This window comes from Anser brachyrhynchus, assembly GCF_964034855.1.
Source record: "Anser brachyrhynchus genome assembly, chromosome: 5".
NCBI lineage: Eukaryota > Metazoa > Chordata > Aves > Anseriformes > Anatidae > Anser > Anser brachyrhynchus.
The window spans coordinates 64,494,339-64,514,030 of record NC_137699.1 but is presented as its reverse complement, the minus strand read 5'-3'; the positions used below and the strand labels follow the sequence as shown (position 1 = coordinate 64,514,030).

General features: G+C 48.2%; 1 protein-coding gene across 2 annotated transcripts in view; it reads right to left on the bottom strand.

Annotated features, from left to right (window-relative positions):
* The window catches only part of MDGA2 (MAM domain containing glycosylphosphatidylinositol anchor 2), a 324,296-nt gene that overhangs the window by 279,516 nt on the left and 25,088 nt on the right, over positions 1-19,692 (bottom strand). The window contains exons 1-2 of one of the 2 annotated variants that reach the window (XM_080592727.1): positions 14,734-14,749; positions 7,411-7,734 (exon numbers count right to left, since the gene is read on the bottom strand). In XM_080592727.1, coding sequence (XP_080448853.1) covers positions 7,411-7,456 — 46 coding nt within the window. In that variant the 5' untranslated portion in view covers positions 7,457-7,734; positions 14,734-14,749. Of the gene's footprint in view, positions 1-7,410; positions 7,735-14,733; positions 14,750-19,692 lie in introns of those variants that run through there. The other variant, XM_080592726.1, reaches the window with a different exon arrangement.

Sequence of the window (19,692 nt, the reverse complement as noted above, 5' to 3'; positions counted from 1 at the left end):
CTTCAAAGGCAGCAGTTTGACAATCCTAAATTGCCACTACATTAAGGCTGTACAACAAGGTACTGCACAGCACACCCGTGCTTAGGGCAACCCTGAGGAAAGGAGCTGCCCGAAGACCTCGCTCTTCACCAAGGCGAGTTGTGGGGCCGTGGAGCAAAGCAGGAACATGAAAGCTGAAGCAGGGGGATGGCACTGGTGCAGAAGGAGCCAAGCACCAACTGTGGTATGAGCTGATGCCTGAGTCTGTCAGGAACTGTTCCCATGGCCTGTGTTTTTCCAGGTGTGGTTTCAGCTGTCAGGAGCATGCATGCAGCTCCACACAACGTGCAGGAAGGTGCAGCAGTTCCCAGAGATACCCAGGGCGCTGGCTCAGTGCTTGCTGACACAAGAATGAGAACACAAATACACAGCCAAGGGACAAAGCATTGAGTATGACTATAGTTGTTCCCTACATCTGCAGGGCTAAGAGAAATGGGAACCTTTAAGGGGTTGAAAACCTCATCCCCTCATTCCCCACTGAGGGATTTCTAAATCAAAGTGGCTGCAGCAACATCTGTGCTCACGGTGAGGATGCAGTGGTGAGGATGCCACTGATGGAGATGCAGCTCCATGGGCCAGTGCCCTCCACCCCCAGTCCCAAGCCCAGCCACCTGACAGCAATTTGTGTCCCCACATGCCAGAAAGCCCTTAATCAGAGCCAAGAGGAATAAGTTTCTCTTTGAGGCCTCTTCAGGAAAAGATTTATGAGTACTATTACAGCTCTGATGTTGATGAGGCATGCTAGTTTAGGCCAAAATTAAACCGATCCCAAATGATACTTAAAATCAGTTGAAAACACCGCCTCACATCCTTCAGCAGGGAGAGCGGATTTCATCCCCCGACCTCTGGAAGGAGCAGCACCCACAGGCTCCCCACGCCAGCCGGGGTGCCAGCACTCAGTGCCGAGCCCACAGCAAGCATTTCTAACAATTCCCCCTGGGGTAAAAGGACTAATGCAGCACAGGAAGCCTTCCCAGCATTGCCATCCTGCAGCAGGATGCCTCTGAACCAGGTCACTGTGCTACAGCAAACACCTGCACAGCTCAGCACAGCCCTTCACAGCACTGCTCCAGAACACCGTAATTCAGCTGCTCAGAGCTCTTCTTAAAGGAACACACATTAATCACTGCGGTCACAATACCAGAAAGGTTTCAAGCCCTTAGTCTCCAAGCCTCACACAACCAAAATCACGCTAAGGAGGCCTCTGGGTGCTCATCCATGGAGTCTAGTAAGTTGAGATCATTTACATGAGATCAGGACCTCGTTAATTGTTTTTAAGGAAGTTATACAGCAACGCACACAGGTTTGGTGGGTTTCATACCAGGCACAACACAAGCAGCACAGCCTTTCTGCAAAACAGAAGGTGATTTGGCAGGGCCACTGCATCTCCACAGCAGATGTCCACCTGGAGCCTGCTGGTGCTTCCGTATTCAGCCCTGGTGCAATGGTCCCCAAGCTGTGATTTTATTAAGAAACACAAAAAAGTTACAGCTGGCATTTAAAACTCTTCTTCCCCAGGAGCCCTCTGCACCAGGAAGGTGCTCCCGGCGTGTCCTGGTTGTGCCACCAGCAGCATCTCAGCCCCTGTCCTCCCGCCCGGCGCTGGGTTTCGGGCTGTGCCCCACTGTCGCCTCACTTGGCAGCGGGGCCCCCACATCCACCCCAAAGGCGCTGCCCTGCTGGGGGCTGCGCAACTCTGAAAGCACCAGCCTGGGGACCACTGTGGCAAGGATAAAAAACAAAATGGTGATGAAAAACACGTGCTTTAAAAGGTCTAGGTTGCAGGAGTGCAAAAACACGTTTGTTTACTCATATAGCATCTTTCCAACCCCAGTGTAACTATACCTTAAACACCACTCTAACTTTGTTGCTGTCCTGTACAGAAGCGTGGTGGCTCAAATCACTGAGGCACTGCAGCTGCGAAGGGAACTGGTTTTTACAAATCCATCCTGGACCCCTCTGACAAGTTCAAGGATCGAAGATTGCTCCAGGAAAGGAACAATTCTTGATAGAAATAGCAGGTTCCAGGCTTCATGGTGCAAATTATTGTGCATATGCTTCTGTACTCAATCACATTTTCATGAAGCAGATCACAAAGGTCAAGTGGCAGTATCTCCATGCATAATTAATATTTGTTTTGATATAGCCACAACTGGCTGTTTGGTTAAAGTTTGTTATTGACTATTAACCTTGGTACACAGCTGCTCTAACTCACAACTAGCGGCTTCTTTCATTTAATAATTGTGTTAAAATAGAAACTGTGTCAGCCACAGATTAACTTTAAAAGTCTCAAGGGGCTAAAAATAATGAACTAATCTACATTTACTGGAAGAACACGTTTGAGATGATTATTCCCCTTTTCAGGATGCAGGGGGAGGAAAAATGTTTGATCTTCAAGTTCCACCTTACATGTGATGGATTTGCATTTCACCTGATGACCGCAGTGGCCCAAGCAGGAGCATCCCACCTTTGGTCTGCTACAGCTGTGCCCCAGCAGCCACCTGATGCAATGGACAAGGAGTTCACCAGTTTCTGGCTGCCAGCTCCAAGTGTGACCCTGGAGAAGCTGAAGATGCAGGTAGGAAACTTGCTGAAGAAGTGGTTGCAAGCTGCAGAATGAGTTACAGCCTTGCACCTGATCTACACCCTTGGGACCAGCTGGGGAATTACTTTTCTCTTACAATCCAGCTGACCACAAGAACACCAGTCAAAAGCCAGCCCCTTGGGGATGCACAGGGTCCTCTGCACCTCAGACTCCTCTCATTTCCCTTTTTTTCCCCCCACACATGGTCTCAGGGCACTGTGGAGAAGCTGCTGAACACCTGTGTGTACATACAGGGAGCTGAACCCAAGGACATCAGGCAGAGGCACACAGCAGCTGCTGTGGCTCCCTGGCATGAGGAAGTCATTGCAACATATTGCAGCCCATGTCTGGGCATTACGTGATGTCCATGGGTTAAATGTCCGTGTCCGTGGGTGTCCACGGGTTAAACGTAACCTCCATCGGCACCAGGAACACGGCTGCACTGCTACACAGACTCACCACAGTACGGTTTGTCTGGTAGAAGAGCAATAACCTATATTGTTGAGCTAATAAAAGGCTCCTTTCTGCTAATGGAAGTAGAAATCTGCAACATCCAGATAAGCAATTATCTGTTTCAGTATTCAAACGGTGATGGCACTATAAAATACTTGTTAAAATAGTCCTGAGAACGGGTCAGAGCCAGGAAGCTCAGCACCTATTTCCACCCAAAAGCTGGCCCCAGTGCAAGCTGCCCCAGCTTGGGGGGCACCCCGCTCCTGGTACTGGGAGCACGGCCAGCCCAGCTGCTGCCCCCAGCCCTGCAGCCTGGTGGCACAGCCCTCGCTCACCTCTGAAGCAGAGCACTCGTGGGATCTGCGGAGTCACCCGTATGTCCACAGCTCCCGTGCGACAGCCGCCCCTTGGTTTAGAGGTGCCCTCAAGCTGAAGAGGGAAGCCACGCCAGCAGCCTCCCCAGGGAAGGGGCTGCTGTACGCAGCCGTGCTGTGCCCTCTTGGACTTGCAGGACTTGAGAGCAGGCTCAGACACACCAGACACGGAGCTTTGGGTAACCAATACCAGTAGAGAGCAGTAACAAAGGCATGCGAGTGCAGACAACGCAGTGTACTTGGCTCTTACTCAGTTACAACCTTCCCAGAGTAAACAACATCGGATCTCACTGCTGGCCATGATCTCGGATCAGCTCCAGCCAGGTTCTCTGCTCAGCAGAGCCCCAATGAGCCCCAAGGGAGCCAGGACATGCCCTGCTGCTCCTGCAGCCCAGCCAGGAACAGCCCCACACATCTGCACGCTCCCGCGTGCCCCCAAAGTCCACGAACCACTTTCAGAGGAGGCACGGCCCTAGCAGCAGTTTTCTGCCATAGCTTCAAAGACAAGCCCACAGGCCCCGCAACAAACCCGCAGCAAACAAGGCAGCCCGGTGACACTGGTAGGAACAGAAGTGCCGGCATCCCATGGTTCTCCCGATTGAATTTCAATAGGAAAGCGGTGGGGTGCCAATCTTCAGCCAGGCAGCACTGAAAAGCTTCACCTGAAAGGGCACTCAGAGAATCATCTCACCTCAAACACTTGCCCTGTTCCAGAGTTGAGAGAAATGAGTTATTTGCTGAGGCTTGACAAATTTAACCCAAAACATATTTTTCCTAGCCGCCTAGGCTGAGGTGTCAGGTGTAAAAATACCTGCTCCAGCAATTCCCTTGCTCACTATTTCCAGAGCTGCTCTGCACCCTCGCGCCTTCTGCAGCTCAGAGATGCAGAGCAGATGCCTGCAGCTTATCCTGTGCCACAAACTCCTGTTATCAGCTTCCTAAATGAGAAATATTCCCAGTGTAGCACTTTCATTGCCTTGCTGCAGCAGAGGGGATGTGTGGCAGGACAACAGTACTGCTCGTTCTTTCCACGGACTGCTCTGGTGCTAAACCTGAGGGTTCATTCACCATCCTCTGTCCGGCCTACCACACAAGGAGGGCCAACAAGAACAAGCATTGAAATGTCACAAAATATTCCTTTGCCAGAACAGCTGCCAGCAGAGGGGCAAGTCACCGTGCTGCCACCGTCGGGATCTGGGTGCTCCTCCGGGTGCAGGCAGCCCCGAGGGGTGGGTGAGTCTTTGACTTAAATCCATTTCCAGAGCGATAACATTATTTAAGAGGCATAACAATGTTAAGAGAAGCCTTCTCTAAGATGATCCTAGGCCCTGCAGGCACGCGCGCACACACGTGCACACAGGTCCTGCTGCCAAGGGGTAGCTGGTGCGAGTCAGTGGGACAGACCAGCCCTTGAAGATCTCTGCTGAGTCAGGCAGACACACACAAAGGACAATCCCTGGTGCCCATCCAGCACCAAAACCTGCGGGATGTGCTGCTGCTGCCGCCTCAGCCAACCGACGCTGTGTCTCGCCTCTCCTCCGGCTTCCATCAGCACTTTTCCCCTTCCCAGGAAAACCTGGTAAATGCTACTAAACCCGCCCCTCAAAATGCTGCGGGAGGAGGGCAGGGAGGGACACATGCGGCACCCACCGTCTGTCTGGGAACCTCTGAGAGGCAGAGCAAAATGCACAGCGGAAGGGAAGCGCTGGCCTTCTGCGAGTCACTGGTGGTTGGACTCCAGAGCTTCCTAATTTCCACTGAAACGTGCAAGAGACTGCAAAATTTACTACCTGCTGTCTTTTTAGATGATTTAAAAACAGGTTATAATACCTTCAGTTCTTCACTGAGAAGCTAATTAAAGCGGCTCCAGGCCACCCCGATCGCTTCCTGAGAGGCGCTCCCCCAGAGCCAACTGCTCGAGCCATGGGATCGGCTGAAGTTGTCCTGCTGCCTTCTCAGGACCACAAGCACTCGGTGACGCGACGCATTTTTAGGGGGCAGACGGGACCACCCCCTGCCTTGCTTACTGGAATTCAAAGTCATTTCTGCAATTACCACATTTTGGGGCAATTGCCACTACTTCCTATTCAGAACCGGAGAAAGATGCAGATGGTGAGCACGTGCACTCCCCACTGCTGGGTCCCAAGCCCTGGTCCTATCTCATGATGTCCATCCCTAATTTCAGCAAGTGCCACAGCACACACCCACCCTGCGGCGTCCCCACCACCCTTCCCATCCAACAGGTGCTCTGCCAGTGCCTCAGCAATAAGCAGGGGACTCATGCAGGGACTGAACCCGGATTTACTCCAGCCCATTGAAACTGCAGCAGGTCAGTGGTGATGGCACCCACACACACATTTCTGGGCAACGCATGGCCACTGCCCATTCTAAAACAGGCAGGGGGTGCAATTCACCACCTTGCCTACCCCACCATGCAGCTCTCAACACAACTCTTCCTGCACTCAAAAAACTTAATCAACAGGTAAAGGCAAAAATAAACATTTTTCTTCCCAAAAATTTTGGATACAGTTCCCTTAACATCTTCAGTGGGTTTGGTAGGATGTGTATTTTCCCCCCTTCTTTGGTAATGCCATTTTCACATCTGACTGAATCACATGAAGACTTCTGCCTATTGCTCAGAGGAAGGTTCTTTCATCCTGTAACACTTCTCGTTACACTTATTTCTGGTGAGAAGAGCTGCTGCTTCTCATGCAGTGATTCAGCACACTACTAGGGTTCTCTTGCAAGGAAGCACAGAAGCACTTTCTGCAACACTCTGGGCACTTGCTCATCACCATGACATCAAGCTGATCATTGTTGAAGGAGGATATTGGAAAACCTTTCAAAAGTATTCCCCTTGCATACCTGTCTCCAGTGTACCGCAGCCATCACTGTGAATCTGCAATTGTTTAACCAAGACATTGGCTCCTGGCAGCTGGGGGGAGGCAAAGCCCTAGGACACATGAACCTCTACTTTCCTCCTTTGAAGTATATGCCAGTGGAGGATGACACAGGATGGGGAACCCAGCTCATTTTCATCAGCCAGACTAGACCAGACCTTGCTTGTTCCTTCTTTAGTTTTTGATCTCAGCAGTGTGGTAGGCATGCATGAGGTCCCTGAGCTCCCAGCCCTGACAACTGCCTGGGAACATCAGGGTGACTCCAGCTAGGACTAAATGAAGATCACCACAAATCCTTTCTACGCCCCAAAACTACATATGTGCAGAAGACAATGTATTTCCCTGAAAAAAATCACCATTTCTTATATCAGAGAGACTCGTCTACCCCATAAGCCAAAATTATGCCACCAAGTTTTCAATACACAAGATTTTTCTGCAAGATTTGGCAAGAAGAGGCACCTACTGCCTCTAAAGCCCGCATTTCACAAGGAAAAGACATGCAGGCAGGAGAGCAGAGCCAAGCTGAGAACTCCAACATTGCTCACATCAGATCAGGAGCAGAGTGGTTTCGCAGTGTTTCACACTGTCTCAAGGACTCAAGCCCTCCTGGAAAAATAAAGGTTTTCTGCTTGTTTTAAGATACAGAGCATATCAGAAGGGATTGCAGTCCGCCGCATGTGATGTCAGTCAAAAAACTTTCAGGTTAACAGAGCTTTCCATGATTATTATTTTGTTCTCGCCTGCCAGACCAACAGCCTCCAATGCTCTTCTATGTGCTGCCAGGGAAGACGAGCCACCAGCACACTGCAGGGGCACCAGCACCACCCTGCAAAGCTCATACCTAGCTTTTGCTTGTTGCTGTAATACTAACATTTTTCTTCCTTGTCCAAAAAAAAAGACCAAAAGCACAGCTGGAACAGACTTCCAGGGACCCATTACACCTCCCCAAACCACAAGGTGAAAAAAGCAGCAAAACTATCAAAGCCTTGAACTCCAGGTCCTCGTGCCTTGTCCCCTGGCCCTCCTCCCACTGCAGTGCCCCTGTCCCAGCCTTGCTGACCTTGAGACCATCGCAGCCACAGCAGCCCCGAGCCGTGCACATCCATCACCTGGTCGCTGCCAAAAGAGAGCTGACAGTTTCCCAGCTGACATGGGGGTCATGTTTTCTCTTTACACAGCAGCGGGTTGTCCCAGAAGTCTTCCTTAGCCCTGAGGTAGCCTCTTCTGTTGGTTAGAATGGGTCTCCAGGTTCAAGTGTGTGTTTGTGTGGGGTGGCCAAAAGGCAGAGGGACACATGGAGAGCGGGCCAGCTGCCTTGCTGCCTCCAAGCCAGGCAACAGAGAGGCAGGGGCTTAATACAGGCTCCATCTGCCAGGCCGTAGCTCTGGAAAGAAACAGCAGGTAGGAAAGCATGTAAGCAAGCTCTTCCCTGGACATTCACGACCGCATTCCCCTCATGGTGTAAGGGTTTCCACAGGCAACTTGCTCCCTACCCAAAGGCCGGGTCGGGCTCTCCTCACAGCCACGAAGGCCTCCATCGCGGAGGGAGCAGAGGCCGCACCCCTCAGCAGTCACTGGGGAGCAGCAGATGTCTGCTCTGGGCTCTGGAGACGGACCTCTGAGAGCACAGCACCTCTCCCCAGTGCTGGGCTGCTGACACGAGGCCTACCAGGTCACCTCCTGCTGCTCCCGGAGCTGCCAGCTCCCTGCCCTCCATGCCAGGTGTGGAGGGGTTCTTCAGGCCTCGGGGCACTTCTAAGAAGCCTCGATTAGGACCAAGAGTTTCTCACAGGTGCTGGGGGCTCCCACAACCCAGAAGTTACAAGAGACCCATTGCTTCCTTGGTGAAGCTCTACCACTGACTTCTGCTGAGATACCCAAAAATTGATGGCCTTTTGAGAAGCCCAACGTTTTGTATCAGGCTTGAAAACAATCATAAAACACATACAGGAAGCTATTTCAGAGACCTCCTCCAGTAGAGCATCCCAATTTTAGATATCTTAGCCAAATATTACTATTTAAAACTAATTCATTTTGTTTACAAAACATCGATTCAGGTGGAACTACGCACCGGGTTGGCAAATGCCTTATAAAAGGCTCATGACTAAGGAGCAACCAACTGGTGTTACATACTTGTCATCACTTTAAGAAGACTTAGCAAGTTGATGGCTTTGTGCAAAGAAATAACATTTTAATCAAAAAATCAAGCACAGAAAAATAAGCTTTTTGGCATCATACTGAAGATGAAACTTGATATACAAGCTCCCTGTGATGCCACTGCTGAGTGAAATAGTCTGATTTGTGTGCACAGGTTTTAGTTATCTAGTATTATAAATACAATTGCCAATTTGAAGTGAATAGGTTTGCAGTTTTGTGCTTAATAAAGGGTCTCACAGTGCTGCGCACCGAGTTTGCTGGGGTCAGCCCCCAGGTAACACGCACACCACAGCAAGCCCCTGCCGCAGGGCTCACAACCCCCTGCTGGAACAGGGCCCCCCCGGGAGCCCACCACGCTGGGTCCCAGCTACCGACAGCAGCCCAAGAGCCACGTGGGAGTCACCAAGAACACACAGCGAGTTCCAAGCAGCCGGCACAGAGCTAGTCCTGGCACTTGTGATCACGAGGAAAAGCTTCAGAAGCAGCACACGCAAAGGCGGCCCCCAAAACAAGCTTACAAAAAAAAGAGAAGCCACACTCTTAAATGTCTCAGGAAAAAAGGAAATTAACTGTCAAATTCTCCTCCCTGCAGAATCGTTCAAGATTTCTGTGAAATATTTTATTCAAAGCACACTGTTAACTTGGTATAAAGGAAGAACCGCCTGTCACTCTGGCACCTCACACTCGGTGCTGCATCCTGGCTCCACCACAGCGACCCGGTGGCTGCTGGCACTGTCAGACTATCACACACAACACATTTGAGTCACATTAGCCTATTTGCAAGTCTTTTCTCTTTTTTTCTTTTTAACAGCTTACTTACACTGAAAGCCTAGATAATTCTTGTAGAAGATATGCTTTATTACAAGCATGTTGCAACTGTTCAGAAATCCTTATTTTGTTTTGTTGTCCCCCCCCCCCCCCCCCCCGCTTTTTACAGCCTGTAAAAATACCTTGTGCTGCTCCAAGGTATTCATGGACTTGTGCTCACTGCCCAGCTCTGCTCCCTAGCTGGCGAGCACAGCTCCCTTCCTGGAGCATGCTGTAGCAGGATTTTATCCCAAGCACACAGACCTTACTGTAAGCCCACAGCAGAAGGGACCAAAGGTGAAAGCTCCCAATTCAAAGTGCTTGCTCTAACCTCAAAGAATATGTATATTTTTAAGTTCTATACCTAGAGTTTTCCTTAGCTTTCTATTTATAAAAAAATATTATTAACAGACTATCTTATGTTTCTATATATCCTAAAGGAAGTTAGAGGGATTTTTTTTATTCAAATCAATGCATAGAAATGCTTCTGTATGTCTACAAGAAGCAGCAGTTTCTGGCAGGCCACACTGAAGAAACATTTTTTGCACACACACCAGAAAAAAGATTATGAGTAAACCAATAAAGATGTCTTTGAAGTCTAATAGACAATTTCCAGAATGTGATTTAGCATGATGAAAAGTCTGATGTAACAAACCAAAATTTAATTTGAAATTACAAGTAAAACTGCTGTTTGTAATAAGTAATGGAGACAATGCTGTCTGTTCTAAGTAACGCATTGAAGCACTCCGTTCAGCGCTAGCCGACCCAGTGTCCGAGTGGCACAGGACCAGGCTGCTAATCACTGCGATGAAGTACATGGATATTTTTACATCTCAAAGTATTTTGGAGCAAGCCTTGTTCTTGGATGCCCTTCTTGGCTCAGTCTCAAACTGGCCACAACCTGGCCAGAAAACTGCCTCTACAATGAGTTCACAAAAAGACAAAAAGCTACCACAAAACACAAGGAGGTCTGTCCCGCTTTCAGAGACATTCTCGCCCTATTACCACCCATCTCCCAGAGACATAAAAGCACCTCCTGGGTTTAGACAAGGCACTGTGGGATCCCCCAGCCCTGGTGCAAAAGCACCACAAAGTAAATGGGAAGTGCAAGGCCTCTTCCAGCTGAGCAAAAGAGGGATCTTCAAGCGTATGAAGAACAGGAAGGAAAATTAAAAGGACAACATGAATAGTCTGAGGGCAAAGAAGAAAACTGCATTAAGACCTAGAGCAGCAAGAGAAGGGATGACCTTTGGTAGCAAGCTTCATCATCCACTGACAGACCTAGCAGGATAGCTGGGGCTGGCTTCAGTTTGTCACGTGCAGGGACTGGGGACACAGGAACGAGTTGGTCTGCTCTTCTCAGCAAAATAGACTGTGGTAAAAATAGTTTCAGACAAAATTAAGCGTTCAACAGTCCCAGACTGAATGTTTTGCTTTTGTTCCTGGGATTACTTTGTTTCCTTAAAAATAAAGGCTCATTTTGACATGAAAAATGAATGCGTTCCCCTTTGAAACAAGAAATTTTGCTTTTAATTGCTATGTTACCTTTGTCTTACTATTTACTGAAAGTAACCTGAACTTGAGTAATTTGTTTTACTTTTCATGTTGAAAGCTCCTTGTAGGAAATAGTTCATGTTTAAAAATTGCTCAGCTATCACTAGATGTACACGACTCATATCAGAAAGGTGCAAGCAGGAGTTTGCTTGTGTCTTGAAGAGTTCTATTAAAATGATTGGTTTGGCTTCCTGGGGTCATATTGCTGGGAATCACTTTTTGTTCTAGTGGATGTGATACACCAGCCAGTGCTGTCCAGAGCACAGCAGCGTATGTCGGGGGGCAGGGTTAAGCCCCCCTTTAACTGCTGCTAAAGGCAAACATTCTGCTGCAAGAGGAGAAAAACAGCAACAGGGGGCTCCTGGTATTATTTCCGTTCAACAGCAAAAGGCAGCAAGTGCAGTAAGATCCTGGAATGTCTTGTGAACAGCATCACCTGAATCCTCAAACCAAGCTTTACTGGGCCTCTAGTATGTAAAGACACTTGAAGTTTGCCCAGCCTCCCTGATTAGGCTCTTTGCAGCCCTGAAGACTGCAGAGTTCTCCCCCCTCAGCCTCTGCTTCTCCATACTAAACAACCAATTCCCTCAGTCACTAAGTCTTGTTTTCCTGTCCCTTCACCGGCTTTGTTGCTTCTCTCTGCACTCACAGCATCACTGCTAGACACAGCCTTTAGAGGTTGCAACCTCACGACCTCCAATTAAAGCTTCACATTTGCTGCTCCTACCTGAGTTTGTCCCCAGAGGCACAAACACACCCAGAGCATTCGTCCCAAAATTACAGGCAGCCTTCCTGGATCGCTGCCCAGCCACAGGGGTTCAGCCCACACGAGGCAGCATGGCTACCCATCAGCAGGTACGGGCTGGTTGCCTTCACAGGAGACCCCTTCCACTGCCAGGGTTTGGAGAATAAAAAAGGCCAGGAGCCTGCACCAGGCTGAACAAGAACCCAACATCCAGAGAACAGATTTCTGTGTAGCTTCATGAGCAGAGATCTCATCTTTGGGAAGCGCTTGATTCTCCTGGAGGCAATCTCACTACAAAGCCAGGTCTCCATGGCTGCTCAGAACTACATTAGATGGAGGAGTTTTGAAACCCCCTTCCCTACCCTCCAGTAGGACGAATCAAAGCTACTGATACACAGGATTGTTGGGAGCCAGACACGAGGGACACTACAACATATTTTAGAGCATCAGCACATGTACAACTGTTCACAGTGCCTAACAAAGTGGGGTGCCCGACAGCAGCAGGTTTCTTGGCTATCAGGGAATGCCATTTTTTATTAATATTGACTTGTTCGTACCACATATACAAAGCAGTATAAAATAAATCCCTTTGACATCTGCAATTTTGGGCAATTTGCAGCTGCTTCACATCCAACCGGGCTCCAGCAGAAGGGCTGCTGTCACACAGACTGATACCTGTCCCCAGTGAGAAAAGGAAATTAAATACAAAAGCCTGTTAAATTCTTGTTAAGGATTTAACTGCATCTGACAAAAACAAGGCAGCTCAGGTTCAAGGATGCTCTTCTGCCCTTAAATCTCCCCTGTTCAGTATCATACTACATCCAGCATCCAAGTGCATCTCCTGTATGTGGAGGCAAAGGCAGAGCAAAGAACAGCAGCTACCTCTGAATTTCTTTGCTTCTGCCTACTTTAGCTAGCCCCACAACATCACTGATGTTGATTTTAGTTTCTCTCATCATTTGCTCCCAAGCGTCACACACTATTTTTACTCTTTTCGTACCAAAACTGTCACCAAAAATGCTGCAGCTTGCAGAGCTGTCTTTGCCCTTGGATGTGGCCAACAAGAAGTGAGCCGAACCTGCAGCCCTGTGTCCCCAGCTGAGGCCTCTTCCCAAGGGTCACCCAAAACCCTCCAATTTCCCCATTTTTGCAACAATAATGCTACATGCTGGCACAGCTCTGTGAAGGCTCACCACCACTCCCAAAGTCCTTTCTAACATCAAATATATGACGCAGCCCTGTTCAACCAAATTAGAGACTGATCTTCCTCCCAACCCTCTTTCTTGCCTTATATCTTCATCAGACTTTGCTCCTCTCATGAGAAAAAAGCACAGAAAGCAGATTTTTCTTTGGCAGCCCTCAGAAAAGCTGAGAGGGAGAGCAGGGCATGGAAAGCACTCTTCTCTCCAGCATTCAGAGCACTTCTGCCAGCATGACAGCCCTGACCCCAATTGCTGTTGTCACCGCTCCTCCACCAAAACAGGACTCAGTGTGGGGAGGGGGTGGGGAAGGTGTCATGTTCTCATACCAAGAGGCAGTATATCCCCGACCCACTCTGATTTCTTGCACTTACAAAGGCCCGAAGTGAAGTGCATTCTCCCTAAAATAACAGCAACGCTGGTCTGCACAGCACAATGCAAGCAGGAGCACGAAGCGATGCTGGAGGAGGGATCATGAGCCAGGACATGGGCTTCATGCTTGTCAGCTGAGCAAACTCTGCCAGAGCAAAGGGGAGAAGCTGCAGAATTTCCAGAGGGGAAAAAATGGATCAGACAGAGAGGCTTTACTTGCAAATGTGGGGTTTTCTTCGTTTCTAGATACTAAACAGAGACGGGTTAGGAAATAAAACCTCATTTCTGAGTAGCAAAGTCAAAATGTTTCTATTAGGAATAATCCATTAAAAACGTGCTTCCTTTTTAAAATCAGGTAAAGAGTTCAGAATGAGTTTTGAAATAATTCAAAACAAAATCAATCAAAATACCCTACATCACCCTCCTAGCATGCTTAAAATTATACAGGATAAACACTGTACTGGAGCCTGACTTATCTGATTTCATAAAAATGAACAAATCCCATCTTATCATAGAATACCCCAAAATATCTTCCTAACTAAAGCTTATGCCATGATGGAGGACACGTGTGAAAGGCCATGCACCTGCGTGACAGACATCTGAGGTCAGACACAGCAGAAGACCTCCGCTGCCCTCACCTGAAAACCACCACTGTCCTCTCCACTGCTGCCGCACGACAGGCCCAGTCCAGCCACCACAGCGTGGGACACACGGCCATGTACAGTCTAACAGTGACACAAAAGGACCTAGAAATATCAATCAAACCAACAGTTTTACTTATCGCAGTGGCCTCTACCCTTTCAGGAGCCAACAATAAGTGACTTACGAGGACTCACTGTTCTGTGGATGTAACAAACTTCTCTCCATCTACACAGAGGCCTGCGAATTTCAGCTGAGGACACTAGTTCAGACCTACGGCCTAGTGCCTCCCTCAGGAAATGGCAGCGTGATGCTGAAATTATTGATGGCTGTCCGTGGTACGTGAGGCCCCCAAGACTGGGGAACTGAACCAGGAGTCTGCCAACTTCGAGCTGGTCAAAGAAATCAGGAATTGAGAACTTTCACCACACTTCTTAGACACGCTGATTCCCCCACCCCAAGCTGAACGCATGCAGATTAAGTCAAGGCTTGAAAGAGCAATCACTTTTACTGCAGCGCCGAAGAAAACGCTAACAGTAACTCACATTTTGGATGACTAAAGCAGAGCTATTTCAAGGGTAACTCGGGAACATAATCAGGCACAAGTGAGTCGCAGCCTGTGTGAAGCAGACGGCATTTAGCGAAGAGACCAGCCCTGAGAGGAGCCGCATGGGTGCATTTCCCCGTTGCACCCCGAGCCCCTCTCCTCCCAGCAGCCCAGCACCAGGCAGCTGCTGGCAGCACTCCGAGGATGCCCATGGAAAGGGGTGACACCTCGGACCGAGGGGTGACACCTCAGACCGAGGGGTGACAGCTGCCACCTGCCCTGTGTCCCCCTCCAGGCACCCAGGAGCCACCCGCTGCGAGATCAGGACAGCAGGAGGTCACTTGTCTGTGCATTATTACTTACGCTCTATGGCCGATGGGGTGGAGATGTTGTATTGCTGCATCTAAATCAAACATGCCAATCATGAAAAAGTTGAATCACACCAAAACTCCAAGCTCAACTTTGAGTCTTAAACAGTAAACAAAATTTGAGGTTATAGGATGTTGTTCTCTTCTCTCCCTAGCTCTGGGCTTTAACCCAAACCTCTGCGTTTTGCCACAGAAGAGCCAGGAGCCTCCGAGGTTTGTCTTGTGCTTCTCCCTGTCCTGTGCTCAAGGCACAACACCTTGCTCCCCCCTTCTTTCTTCCCAGGGACTTCAGCGAAAGCTGATTATTCATTTCACAGCACTACATCTCCAGAACAGCCTCGGTGACAGCTTATGGTTACAGCCATACAGGGTGGTGGTGGTGCACTTGTATGGTGAGGAGACAGACTCCTATAGGCATAGCTCCTGGAGGAAACGTTAGACAAACGCATTCCTTTTCACTTCCCAGCCATCCTGAAGGCCATCAGGGCCACGTGAACTGCACCTACAGATCTGACTGGGCCACCCAAGGCCGCTAGCACCCTCACCTGATGCATGATCGTGAGGGCCTCATGCTCTCCCCAGCACCCTCTTCAGTATGCCAGGGGCTGAAGGAAGTCAGACTGCCCACGTGCTTTTCCAGGAACTGCTCAAAACCACAGGCTTTACCGCTATCTTTACCGCTATCATGCATTTTGACTCCTGCGTTTTGTTACAGCATGCTGGACTTCTACACCTGGAGGTTACCAGTTCAAATCTAAGAACTTAGAAATTTATATAATACTAATAATCAATGACTGGCACGTACACAACACGCAGAAGGTGGACTGTGGGTGTCTGTTACGTGACATACCCACTGCAGGGACACGACAACACCCACAGAGCAGTACAGGTGAGCCCAGGGGACTCTCCTTGCTGGTGCCCACATCCACAGGGGATGATTGATTTATACTCCATGAGAGAAGTCTCAATGTTTCAACCTCTTGCCATTCCAGTTTCCCAGCTGAAATAAATCACTCTATAGAGTTCCTTTATTGACTTCTGCCAGTCTAGCAGTATATCTTCATTCCCACTTTTGTCAGAAAAAGGATCCCAGTTTTCCCTTATGGTGGATGACATCAACACACAAACCTGGAACAGAGCACATTCACCACCAGGGTGCTCACAACCTATCAGCACAGCTCAGATATCAGCAGATAATCTTCAAACATCAACAAATATTTTCTTATTGCATGTCTGCTGACTCCTTGTCAGACTGAGAAAACATCAAAGCTCAATTGCAATTCATTTGGAACAGGACTTAAGAGCACATATTAAAAGTGTCTATATATGTGCCTGTGTATATATATATAAAAAATAACTATATATAAAAAGCATGCCTGCAGCTGCATTTTACAGATAACAGAATCTGACTGGGATGTGGGAGTCAAACAGTCATTAAAATCAAGAGAAGTCAAGTAAAAAACCACCTGGCAGATGCATAAGGAAATTACAACACAGAAACATCCCTCAGAGGATGATGGGTGAAATCGTTGAAGGTAAAGATGCAGACATTCATCTTGTGCTTTTTTAGTCCTATATATAATCCCAAAGCACAAGAGAAACAGAAAAAGCATCCCTAGGTAGCAAAGGAGATGTAATGGAGAAGCTCAGGGGAGAACTGCAGTTATGGGCAGTCTATGCCATTTATTCCATCACCTCCGCAAATGAGACATTATCACTGTAATTAAATCCCTTTTCTATATATTTTTTTCCACAAAACAGCTGCTCTGAGGGGATGTTCTGAGTGCATACTCAATTAAAAAACCGTGCCCAGTCTCCATCAGCAGTTTGGGTATCTGCTTTTCCAAATCCTATTAGCAACGTGCTTGTATGTTGTGTCAGCTGCAGCTTAAACAACATACCCACGTTGTTTAAGTTTTAAAGTAAAGGGGTGTAACACCTACTGATTTGATGTGTTTAATGGGAATTAAGTACTTAAGTACCCCAGTTGGTAATTCTGAAATATTCTCAGCTCCCAGGAACTGCTGGAATATGAGTGTTCAGGTTTCTGCAGGAGTTGCCCTCTGCTTTCGTCAAGAGTTTATTGGGAAATGCTATTCGTTTTCCTTGACCAATTGTGTCAGAAAGAAACCAAAAATAACTGCGCTGGACTCCCTGCTAATTTTGTAGCGTACGTTTGTGGAGACGTAATAAAAAGATCAGCAAGCAGAACAAATGTGCTTCACTCACGTTAATAACCAAGTAGAAAATTACAAAGAATGACAACCATAAAATCATTCAAGTACCTTCCTGCACCTAGCACACCACCAGCTCTCCAGATAATGTATATATTCATTTACAACTCAAAACATTCATTGTTATGCATGGCTTCTGCATAAAAGGGTAAGTCTTAATTTGTCAACATTACAGTTTGGATCAAGTCAGGAGAAAATCCTGTGCTTCTAGCAGATGCTCTGTGCATTAGTCCTATGGCCAGCTGCGGAGGATGCTGTCCAGGTGCTACAGACACCGCCAACTAAAGGGATGCTGACCCATTCCATTTTATGGACAGCAGACCACCCTCCCATACTCTGCATCTGCTCTCAGCTATCTGATGTGACCAGAACTCTGTGGAGAAAACCCAAGCCTGCTGCCCTGCCATTGGAAGGTTTTATGGTGAAGTTCAGCTGAGCCACTGCTTCAGAGTAGATGTGACTCGGTGCTCAAGAACTGGACAACCAGTAGCATCTGTAATCTTCCCAGGTGCTCAATGCTTTATATAGAAGCTATACAAGAGGATTTCTCATGAGCTTTCACGCAGCACGTCAGGCACATCTCCCAGGCCATGATTTTCTAGGCACTAACTGGAGTCCCACAGACGCAGGTGGCTCCTCTTCAGCCAGCACCCACACTCACCCCCCACCACCCTGCTCCTGGCTCAGAGCTGGTTCCTGTCCGGTCTGCTTGGTCACAGAAGTGAGGCTGAGGTCAGCAGAAAAATCATAGAGACAGCCCCACGAGCATTATTTGGGAAACAGCTGAACGTCTTACTGGTTCCTTGGCCGAAGTTGCCTGTGCCCTGGAGGTTGTAACCCACACTGCAATTTGACAGAATAGCCTGTTTGTTTCCTTTTAATAGATTTTATTTAAGAAATGATGAACAAGCACATATACAGCAAGCAAGCACAATTCCAAGCTAATGCAACAAAACAATGATCCGATTGTGGTTATAAGCAAGACAAAAACCAACACATTTAAATAGTTCTAAATGATCAAATCACCAAATTAACACAACAATCAAACTGAGTTCACAGAATGGCTCGGGTTGGAAAGGACCTTAAAGATCCCCCAGCTCTAACCCCCTGCAAGGATGTCACAGAGGCAGGGACACCACGCTGCTGCTCCCAAGAAGTTCTTCCCCCAGCCTGTCCTCACGTCTGGGATGGCCCCAACCCAGGTGCAGCACCTTGCGCTTGGACTTGGTGAGCCTCATTTGGTTCCTGTGGGCCCATTTCTCAAGCTTGTCTAGGGAGTTATGAGGCTGAAAAATGAAGAAATTATTTAGCACTGGTCATGCTTTGGGGGGAATGCAAGAAAGGAAACTGATGTGTTTAAATCTGAGACCTGCTCAAAGGACTCCTCACCTGAGGAGGTTCTGTCACAGTTTCGGCATGCAATGGATTTGAAACCGCCAGCAAAAAATTAAATTTCATTTAATTCATTAAATTAAAATTCGTTAAAATTTTACTCAAACATTGAAAATGCGTTTTTCCTTGACAATTCTTCTAGCAACCTTATTATTCCACAAAACATCCTTTATATAGCTTTCATTTAAAACAGAAACAGAACTAGTACACAACCATCCTTTGCCCTCAAACATGTGTTTAATGGGCATAAGCTCATCTCATGATTAAGTCATTAAAGTTCTCCCAGGTACAAGCAAAGCTTGGTGTATTTCTTCTGCAGGGAAGCAGTAAGTTGACTCCATCTGCCCCCCCAGCTAGGCTAAAAATCCTCCCAAAGTGGCAAAAAAATGATTTGCAGAAGAAAATCAAAAAAGGGAAAAATAAATCAGATTCTCAACAAGCTGTAGCTCCTAATTCAGGTAAAATGCCTATGCCAGGCTGAGGTCCAACACGTTTTGATGTCCCTCAGAGATGACCCTGTCTGGGAGCAAAGCAGCCTCAGCCCCAGCCTCGGCTCTGACCTGCCGCTAGCCCAGGACACACACTGCCACCTCGATTTTCTCCTCTGCAAAGAGGGGAAGTGACTGATTTTCTTCCGTAAAATATTTTGGCATATGCAGACGAACAGTGCCACAGTACCACGATGCTATATTTGTCTGTGCTGGCCGGGTGCCATTCCTGAAATACTTCACCTTTTCCAGCATAAGATGGCATTTCAGACATCAGAGACCTGAGTCTCAGCACCCCCAGCCACAGGGACTGGTCTCCAACAGCAGCACCGCCAGCCCGGCTCACCTCAAACACCAAGCTCCCCTGAAAACTAAATAAGCTCATTTTTTCATAAATAACCTCACGAACAAAAGAGGTGACCTCCATGCTGCACTGCCATTGCTCCTCACTTCTGCCATCTCCAGCACCCTGTCCAAGGCCCAAATTCAGGGCAAGCCCAAACCCAGGCTGACTTATTTGCAAAGCCATTAACTATATGAGAAATTACCTGCAGAAAGTCTCCTTAAGGGACACCCATTACAGGGCACTAAATCATTAAAAATCCACACCTCTGCTCTGAGCTAAAGTTATTTTAAAGAAGTGAAAATAGCCCAAAGGCACCCCATCGTGCCGTGGAGGAGCAGTTGCTGTGGGGAGCAGGGGAGGACACGCAGGGTACAAGCTCTGGGGCACGATCCTGGCTCCGCTCAAGGGTGGGAGCCGCGGAGGCATGGCCAGCCAGCTCCTGGAGCAACACCGCTGCTGGTCGCCCTGCTCACTGCGACCACAGCCCCTCCAGC